The sequence below is a fragment of the Mytilus edulis genome, chromosome 7, assembly GCF_963676685.1.
Source record: "Mytilus edulis chromosome 7, xbMytEdul2.2, whole genome shotgun sequence".
NCBI classification, from domain to species: Eukaryota; Metazoa; Mollusca; class Bivalvia; order Mytilida; family Mytilidae; genus Mytilus; species Mytilus edulis.
The window spans coordinates 53,062,848-53,074,024 of NC_092350.1; the positions used below are offsets into that span (position 1 = coordinate 53,062,848).

General features: G+C 31.8%; 1 protein-coding gene across 1 annotated transcript; it reads left to right on the top strand.

Moving 5' to 3' along the window:
- The first annotated feature begins 534 nt into the window (after positions 1 to 534).
- On the top strand, positions 535 to 7,154 carry LOC139481754 (uncharacterized). The gene is made up of 3 exons (XM_071265245.1): positions 535 to 1,179; positions 6,245 to 6,382; positions 6,836 to 7,154. The coding sequence occupies exons 1-3, from the start codon at positions 960 to 962 to the stop codon at positions 7,027 to 7,029; spliced, it is 552 nt and encodes a 183-aa protein (XP_071121346.1). The 5' UTR covers positions 535 to 959; the 3' UTR covers positions 7,030 to 7,154.
- The last annotated feature ends 4,023 nt before the right edge of the window (positions 7,155 to 11,177 follow it).

The window sequence follows — 11,177 nt, forward strand, 5'->3', positions numbered from 1 at the left end:
AACATTTCTGGATCCGCCGCTGCTCTCTAAATGTATTTATACGGTTGTATGCTGTTTCCTCATTTAAAAATACAAAATTGTGAACAGTTTTATATTAAATATAAATATATCAATTAAATTTTGATTAAAACATCGAGATCTGCATATATTGTATAAAAATAAATTATAGTATGGATTTATATTGATTCGTATACCATGGTCGATTTTCGTATTACGAATCTCACGCCGAGGTAAATAGCGGTGCTTCACATTTGCTGGTTAACTTATTAATAATCAAAAATAAATTGAAATAATATATAATGAGTGTCATTTTTAAAACGAATGAATACAAAGAATTAGAATTATGAATTTTAAATATTACTTTTTATCATAATTAAGAAATTACGTACTAACAAGAGACAACAAAAGTTATAATGTCCTTGCATACTTGAAAAAGATTGTATACATTTTACTATGTATTTTTTTATGGATCGATATGCGTCCTCCTACATGTATAATACTTAGTACATGTATAATAACTCAAGTTTTTTTTACGTAGTATTACAGTAGGAGTGCCGAGGGCACGTGAGTCGTTTACTGAATAATCAAAAATAACTTAAATGTCATATAAACGTGTAGTCTTTCTACTTTAACAGGGTGTATAATTTCTGTTAGTTTACTAGTATATAAAATTAAAAATGACATAACAATGTCGTTATCAATTTCCTTTTATACTAAACATTGAGAATGTGCATATTTTCGAATTTTATAATTTTAATTGTTAAAGGCTTGTTAAAGACGGAAATAATAAGTACACAGTTTAAAACGAGAACTGACATGGTTAGATCACTTCCTTTATACGGAAGTCAGGTTTATTAGAGATATACTTTTCAACGAGGATGTTTAGTATAATACAAACATTGTAGTATATTTTTTTTTAGTGAAAACTGTGTCTTGGATAATCTTTTAAACATCTAAATATGTCCAAACCAAAGATACGGATTCTAGATATTGCAGCTTTTGTGTTGACTATTTTAGCAACTATTGTTCAATTTGCTGGATTTTTTTTACCTAACTGGTGGAGTTATAAGTCTGATACTACTGAATTCAAATTAGAATATGGAATGCTATTTTCAACGGAGTGTAGTGCTGCTGGAGATTGCAAAGAAAACACAGCCGTTGTTATCGAGGGAGGAAAAGGTGAGAGAGAAACGTGTTATTTAAAAATTATTTTGACTCTCTCTCTCGCATGATTCTTCCCTTCTTCCTGGTATGATTTCACCTGACATTATTAACGTATATTTCATTATTTTTCTTTTTTCCTGGTTTACGTGTACCCGGCGTTTTTTTAACTAATGTACTTACTTCAGTTTCATCATTTTACCGATTTGAATGTTTATCTAATTTAAATCATCTCTATACTAAAGCAAATATTAGTAGTTATTTAGTCAAATGAAATGACTAATGGTTTAGTCGATGGACCAAATCAATTTCAAAATAAAACATCATGGACATTAAAATCATACGTAGAAGAAAAGACCGACAAAAACAAAACATAAACAAATATTTAAAAATTTAAAAGATGAACAATATTACAGAGATAATTATCATGATAACAAATAATTTGAAATTAAAGCTTTACATCTAAACTGAGTATTTGCTTTTAAAAGTCCAGCGGCAAACAGTTCAGTCATAATATTCAGAAAGAAAACGGGAAAATATTCTCTCTTATCTAGATATTAGTTTAAACTGTTATCTTATTGGTGAAATTTTATTTGAGGATAAGTAAATTCGCATTATACAAACATTTTGGTAAATTGAATATCCATTTTTGTAAAAATAAAATAAACGACGTTACGTCTTGTTATAATATCTAGAATAGCTTTCACCGCGATATAGTCTGTTTGTGCTGATGTGGCGTAAAGCAATCAACAATCAATCAATCAATTATAATCTAGTAATGTGTCGCATATGATGACAAGGTAGAAGATTAAAGCTCCTTGAATAAGGGCTGAAATTTAGTCTTCAAGTTAACACTATATGAACACCTCGAAAATAAAAAGTAGAGAACGTTTGACTCTTTCAATATGAAATGTGCTATCAAAACAACACTTTGAAACAAAAAAGAAATAATAATAAATGGAATAGGTGATGCACAAATGTCTCATTTCATCAAAATCAAATCCACTTAGTGGTTTAGGACAACAAAATGATGTCCTTGTATTTCAACATTCAGATTAAAAGAAAAGATAATCTGATACAGATTTAAAAAGAGGCACTAGCTGTCAAACTCATGTACACCAATTTGACTCAAATGTTTATATTTGATTTATTACCATATGAAAAATTATTCCAAATTATAAAAAGTCTAACATAAACAATTTACGGGGCATGGACTCGATAATATGTAGCTTCGTTTATTGTGTACTTTAGTCTTGAAGCCATCTAATTAAGTATTGAGTTGACCTCCAATGATCATATAAGCAATTTAAATATAAAAATAGATATAGAAAGTGAACGCGTGCAATTGGTTTTTCTAGGTCTGGGTAATTTCATATATTAAAAATATATGTTAATTATCGTTTTACCTGTATAAGAATGATTTTTTTTTTGTGTGGATCGAATCAGTCAATCAAATGATTCACCTTTGTTTCACTTTCAATGTTGACATTCTTTACCTTTAACTAACAGAACACGCACTATTCATAAGCTAAGAGGTTAAATTGAAGTTCACATGAATATGGATTCAATAAGGTTGAATTATCCATTTGCAAGTGAATAATTCATCGTCAATGTTTCTTAGCTTAATTTGACAAAATTTTACCATACTGGCTGCTAAAAGCAAATTATTATTCCACTATTTCACTTTCATTATGATTGAACAAAAAAAATCATACTAGATTTTTTATATATCTCGTAGCTAGTGCAAACAAATAAACAATACGGTGAACTATACAGTTGATAATGTCTGTGTCATTTGATCTGTTGTAGAGAGTTGTTACATTGGCAAACAGTTCACATCTTCTTATTTTCATACGCGCAGAATATATCTGTGTTTGCATTTTAAAAATTTCATTCACATCAGTGTCAATTCTAGGTTGCTGATGAAAGATCATAAAACATTCAATTTGGAACCTCCTGTTTGAATTATACATGAAATATTCACAAATGCCCACCATATGAAAACATCACTCAGTCCTTCACAGCTGTTGTTAAGTGGATTGATTTTGTTCAATATTTGTTAAATTGAAGGAAATCCGACCTAACAAACGACAACACAAAACAATTCCTTTGCTTTTGAAAAACAATAAGTTTTTCTCTCGATAAATATTTGTCCTTGTTCCACGTTTAATATGAACTCGTAACTTAAATCTATCAAAAATGTTTTACTTTTATTTTTATTTAACAGTTTATAAGAATGGAAATATTTTGTCACAACTACAAAGTACATATGTTGAACATAGAAATACCGGTATATATATATATATAGATACCGTGAATATAGATTGCAGTACTTTTCCCCAGACGGATTCGTTTTGACTTTAATTGTTGACGATATCATTATGATAATTTAATATAAAACGTAAATTACATGTAACACGGATAAACTCCGTCTCTCATTTATTGATAATACGGGGGTATAGTTACATGAAATTTTTAGCCACTTATTTGAAACCAATATATACTTGAAATACTTTGTAATACAAGTTAGTACATATCAAATCATTGCTACTACATGTACTTATACAGGAAATGATACTAATAACGGAATGTGGTCATACTGTTGAATATTGAAAAAGGTCACACCGTTAATCATGTTAAACTATTATTCATAAAATCCGCATAAGTTAATTGTGTCGCCATTATCAATATCAACATGATAAATTCTTTCTTAAATATTAAACTGAAGTCTTAGAGATAGTCGTAAAATTGTAAAGTACATGTTACAGTATACAAATGGTCCACCATCATTAATATAAGTCTTGGAATGCATGGGACAGGAATTATGATGTTTAAGATGGGGGCAAAAATAAGGACATGCCTCATTTCACTGAAATTCTGTAAACCATTTAGGACTAAACTTATGTCATGTACATGTATGTCGAATGAAATACTCAATTCTCATAAATATCTTGACAATGTATGATTTTTAATTTAATTCGGAGTTTAGTATGACGTCCATTATCACTGAACTAGTATACATACTAGTTTAGGGGCTAGCTGAAGGAAGCCTCCATACGGGAGTTCTTGCTGCATTGAAGACCCATTGGTGGCCTTTGTTGTTGTCTGCTCTTTGGTCGGGTTGTTGTCTCTTGGATACATTCCCCATTTTAATTTTCAGTTTTATACATGCTGTCAAGGGACAGGTCAATGAAATAAACCGAATTGAGTTGTTGTCTGTGTTTTTTTCATTCTTACCAATGAAATAAATTGAACTTTGTAAACGACGCATTTCTGTCTAACATATAATAGCTCCTTCCGGCAACTTGTCAAATCGTAACTTAAATTACGTAAAAATAAACATTAATAACTTTTTGTCGTTATATTTGTTTTACAATTATACTTTTTAAATAGGAACAAGTTTTGGAAGTTTTTAATTCTTTTTAAACAAAAACTTGGAAATTAGAGATTTAAACGGAATATTCAATATGATTTAGGTTTTGAGCATTTCAATCATAATAAATCAATTTACACAAGAAAACTCAAATATGTATATATTATACTCAAATATGAATAAGTCTAAATTGAAAACAACGTTCAAACCTAAGATTGCGTTGGATAAAAACCGCAATTTTTTGCATGCAAAACAAATCTCTTGGTAGAGGGATCTAAATACAGAACAAACATCATTTCCCAAAAGACAAAACAGGGAAAAAAGGGAAAATTTAAACAAAACGCATTTGACTAACAGGTCGAACCACATAAACCCTGCTGACTGTGATTGGCGATTGCCAAATAAACAAAAAAATATGTATATGTATACTGCACACATATATCTGTTGAAAAACATAGTTCACACGAAATAACAACATATATATAATTCAATGCTATTATTTATTGCGGATATATTCATCTTTTATTTCTTGTTTTATAACACTGGTGATCAGTATAATTGAATATAAACGATAAGAAGAGAGCCGAAAGATGCTATAAAGGGAAACGCAAACCCATAAGTTGAAAATAAACTGCATGCCAATGTACGTCATGGTTAACAACGAAAAACGACAAAATAACACATTTGACTCAATTGAACACATTAGTACAGTGACGCAAAGATGACTAGTTAAACCTCAATTTGTCAGTAACTTCATAATAAGTAGACCCTTGATGGATACTTAACAACTTCAATGTTATGTTGTCCTACCCTTTGTTTTCTGATCAACACTTCAAAGTCCACATTGGACGGATTTTAATCAACCTACACGTATCACCGCTATCTATTTTCCAGACATGTGGGGTTATGCATCTTAAAATTTTATCAGTTTACATCATTAAAAGTCTCTTTACCAAATTTCTGAAACGATTTGACATTAGAGAACAACTAATTGAAAACTCCATAGATAATGCCATTTTCTGTGACGATTGTCACACTTTATTGACACTATTAAGCACAATCCCAAGTGTGACTGGGGCTAGTTTTAACGGTTTGATTATATACGTCAGGGCTCAATGCAAGAGATGTAATAAGAAAAATGTCATGCATTAAATTTCATTTTAAACACAATGCAACAATGTTTATGTGGAGGGTTTCGTATGTAGCTAGTTGTAAGAAAAACTTGACCATTTTTCTCTATTTCCTATATGTTTGGGCCTAATTACTCAGGCATTATTGTTTGCCTAATTGGTCCCTTTTCTATAGACCACACCAAACCATTAAACATTTGCCTCTAGATGTTTAATAAACAATTAACTTCAGTAAAAAGTAACTGTCCAATTTACCTATAAATATTAAAAAAAATCGGTTATTTTCTCCTTTTATAGAACTTGCAGATAGAAAAACTTACAGACTTTGCAGGGGCGGATCCAGCTTTTTCAAAGGGGTGGTTCCAACCAAATGTCCCTTTTCAAAGGCATTGATCTTTTAAAAAAAAGTGGTCCCAACCCCTGGACCAACAAAGACTATTAATAAAATATATTGATTTTTATATGCTTTACGCTCTAGTTTAATTTTATGAGTGGCTGTATCACTTGGTTTTCATTTCTGTATCCTTATATGTTTAAAAGACAGCTCTTCATGTTTTAATGCTTCTTTATTCTTTTTTAGAATGGCTGTTTCTTACCAGAATATTTGAAGCATTTGGAGTGATCCTTTGCCTAATAGCATTAATCGTACATATAGTATTTTTACCTACTAGGAAGTATGCAGTACGAGCTGCCTCTATTTATACACTAGGTGCTGCAGGTACGTCGTTTGTATATACACGTACTTAGATACACACATGCAAATGGTTTTAGACATCATACATGTCGTGTTGCTTATACAAGTACAAATTTGTTAATAATGATAAGTGACTCTCATTATGTAAAAATTGAGAACAAGAGGGCGGATTTATGCATTTTACTTTTTGTTCTAAACAATGAAATTGTACTATTATCCACAATGACTTCAAATAATTTACGGATCTGCCTTCTATACCCCATCCCCATTGACATTTATGCATGAACAACATAAAACAGAACATAAAACAGAACTACGAAATGTCATAAAAGTACATGTCATGATTCCCTATTTCTAAAGGGGAGGGTTTTAACGACCACGAGGGTCTCACAATGTCATGATCCATAAAGGAGTGTCAATTTTAACAAATGAAATTTCTCATGTTGGACTACTATTTATTATTTATTTTTATTACAGGTCTTTTTGCTTTAGCAGGAGCCTTCCTGTTTGTTGCTAAGTACAGCGATCTTGGTTCCCAGTTACCCACTGGTAAAGAAGGATCGCCAGGTCCTGCTTTTGGAATATGTATATTAGCTGGAGTTCTCTCCATTGTAGCGGCAGTTATTACAGGGGTCGCCACTGTGAAGAAAGGAGATGATTATTATGATTAAACATTTTCTTAAGAAAGGAGATATTATTTTATACAATTGTTAATTTCGTAGTGTATTTTTTTATAACATTTCTATGATCTATATATAAAATTTAGGACTAAAATAAATAAAGATATGACAAATTCCTTCTACGGCTATACATATAAAAAAGAAGATGTCCACAAAAGACCAAAATGACACAGACATTAACAACTATAGGTCACCGTACGGCCTTCAACAATGAGCAAAGCCCATACCGCATAGTCAGCTACAAAAGGCCCCGATAAGACAATGTAAAACAATTCAAACGAGAAAACTAACGGACTTATTTATGTAAAAAAAAATGAACGAAAAACAAATATGTAACACATAAACAAACGACAACCACTGAATATACAGGCTCCTGACTTGGGACAGGCACATACATAAAACATGTGGCGGGGTTAAACATGTTAGCGGGATCCCAACCCTCCCCCTAACCTGGGACAGTGGTACAACAGTACAACATAAGAACGAACTATAAAAATCAGTTGAAAAAGGCTTAACTCATCAGATGGACAAAAATATAAGTGGACGTGGCCGTATACTTATACATCCCGACACAAAAAGACACAATGAACAGATCTGAGAGTACTCGCAGTTATCTGACAGCTAGTTCAAAGCCACTAACAACTAAAAAAAAATCATGCATCTAAGACTAAACTATCAATCCGTACACATCCAACATCCAATGGATTTAGTGTAAAGACATCATAAACAGCCAGAGAAAAACATGACCTTGTGCAATGCCAAGCTACAGGTATCAACAGATTCTAGATCCATGAATATGTATATATATAACATACTAGTAAAATTAACCTTTTAGAATAAGTTTTTTAAAGGAGCGACAAGTTTACATGGATCATTTCTAAATTTCCGGGCACGGTTAACAACATTTCCATAAAAATGAGGATGTGCTATCCCGTTTGAAATACGTTTTCTACAGGTACATCCAAACTTCAAAACCAAATCTTTATATCTATGGAAAAATTTAGTAAAGGTTTTCAGTAATTTATGGTAACGATATCCCTGGTTTAAAAATTTGCCAGTAATACATAGGTTGCGTTCGTTAAAATCAAAAACGTCACAACAGACACGGGCATAGCGAACAAGTTGTGAAATATAAACACCGCAAGATGGTACCCAAGGAACATCACCAACTAAAAATGGAAAATTAACAATAGGGAACGAAAAATCGTCTCTTTTGTCGTAAATTTTAGTGTGGAGTTTCCCATTTAAAACAGAAATATCTAAATCCAGGAAAGGACAGTTATTACCGAATAAATTTGAATGTATATGTTACTAACACGGAAGAAAATGATTTGAGCTAGAACGTATTTAGGCGGAAAAAAATCGAATTTATATAGAATTAACACTTTAAATCGGAAGAGCTTTAGTTAAGGAACAATTTACGCTAAAACTATTGATAGGTTATGGAGCTCCTTTTCGAGATATGTTTTTGGCAAACAGGCGAGAAAAGGCTGACTCGGACTTTTACCTTATATTTGCATTGGTATTATTTGGGCCTCAAATGCAAGTTGAAAGAAAAGGAATCTAGAATCTCCTTAAACTTAAAAAAGTGACCTTTTATGAGTTATTGAAGTCTTATATGAAAAGAAAAATGGGTATTATGGAGCAAAACATTTTACCCCATATCGTAAAGGGGGGAGGACACCCAACATCTGACACGATTCCCAAGCCTGACCTAAGCACATCCTTAAAACGGGTTTTATTTCTGTCTGAGTTATTTTATATATTTTTCGTTGAGACTCATTTAAGGATAGCTATACATGTAGGTATGGAATTGCAGTATGACCACACTAAAAAGGAATGTACGAAAGCATTTATGAATTCAAAGAGTGTTAATTGTGTGTATCAAATAAAGGAGCATTATCTCATCATGGTAAAACTACATAAAACAATTATCACAAAAGTTTTCTAAAATATGCTCTCAACTTTAATCTTTTGATCCTGTAACCATAAATTAGATATGCTATGGGAATTCATCGGAGCAAAAACTTGGAAATTATGCATATTATACCTAAAAACACAAGATTTAAGATTGAAATAGATTAGACATGTCAGATTTTATAATAATTGAACACCGTAATTTAATCAACCTCATAATCTAACTTTCAATTGAAGTCGTTCGATAACTCGAACCTCATCTTCGCTAGCCAAGGGTTACGATCCATATCGTAACCCTTGGCTAGCGAAGATGTTCGAACCATAACGTGAGCATTAAGGTCTTTTGAATTCTGGTTGTCTTTAAATTATTTTAATAGGCATCATGATATTTTCTTATGATAACAAAATAGGCATCAAAACGTTTGTTGCGACTCTCTCGTGTATTGTAAAGTTGCTCTTAGATTACGTTTGGCCTTCTTATCAGTAAGGTCAGTTTTGTGGAGTTCGTGTTGCTCAACCTTTGTTCTCTGTAAATATCTGAACAGCTGACAGCTGTTAGCAAGAATTTGAATAAAATCTTGAATAGTAGAAGAGACCACACCAACCTCCAAACAACTGACTTTCTCAGAAAAAAATGTACAAATAGACAAACAACGTACAGTTGTGAAAGATAGATTTTGTACTTGGACAAAATGGGGGAATTGAACTTGTTGCTTATCTAGACAAAGTTGTGAAAATTAATTAAAACTCACAATGAAAATCCTGCTCAGTGGAACTTTATTAAATGACAGAATTGCCACTTATAGTAAAAAGGAAATAATAGACGGCTCATACTTAGAAATCAAGTTGAAAATGCAAGAATGGTTAACTTCTAGTTGTGTTAGGGGTACATGTATAAGGCAGTTATAATAAGTTATTCGGATGAATGTACAGTAGTTGTCGTTTGTTTATGTAATTTATACGTGTTTCTCGTTTCTCGTTTTTTTATTTAATATAGATTAGACCGTTTATTTTCCCGTTTGAATGGCTTTACACTAGTAATTTTGGGACCCTTTATAGCTTGTTATTCGGTGTGAACCAAGGCTCCGTGTTGAAGGCCGTACATTGACCTATAATGGTTTACTTTTTTTTAAATTGTTATTTGGATGGAGAGTTGTCTCATTGGCACTCAGACCACATCTTCCTATATCTAGTATTTTCTTTTCCGTTTTATAAACTATTTCTTCTTTGAGGTATACCGACTGTCTCTAACAGTAAAGTGTGTAATCTTTTATAAACTTATTAAAGATTCCATCATTATGAGTGATTTGTGAAATTGATGTCAGTACTTACTCACAAAAACATCACAGTTCAAGTTGATTGACGTCAAATTAAATGCGCTTTTAAAATATGTGATTTGAAATAGTTTTTTTCCCCAGCGTCAAGAAAAATATTCAAATATTCCAATTTGAAATATTTTAAGATAACACCCTGTTTCAAACGGTGTTCTTATAGCTCAGTCTTTGTATCGTTTGGAAGGCTTTTTATTGTCTTATCGTCATTTTTTGTAGTTTTGTCAGTTTTTGTCTCGCTTGACGGAATCGACGATGACGACGACGGTGTCAACAATGTATTAGTTTGTGATTAGTTCTAGTTTATGGTTAACCACTAGTGGTAGGTCAATGATATTTGGTATGCAGTTGTTTTAGTATTGGCACATCTCATTACCAGGGAGATTGTTTGACCCGTCTCTTCAGTCATGACTAAAGACAACAGTGCAGATTTTTTGAACGTTATGGATTATTGATTTTGAAACTTTGCTTAGTTTAAATGTATTAGTTTGTGTTTAGGTTTGTTTAAAGGGGACTACTTAATATGATAAATCGATGGTATTTGGAATGCGTTGTATAAGCATTGTCACATCTCATTTCCATGAAGATTGTTTAGCCATGTACCTTCAGTCATAGTTTATTGACTTTCAATATTTACAAATCTTACATGTTAAAGTGTAGCTATTTTAATTACAACTTTTGATCCTGGTATCTACCATGATCGAGTTTATAATTAATTATACGACTGTATTTCTATAACCATCTAAAACACAAATTTATTTAGTTTAGAGGTTACTCGGCATATTATAACACAGTGCTTCAAAAGATAGCATACGAATAACCGTAGTTAAGTTAAGTCATCAGATGTTGGAAACTTCCTAAAAGTTTTGCCAAATTAAGCTAAGGCAATCT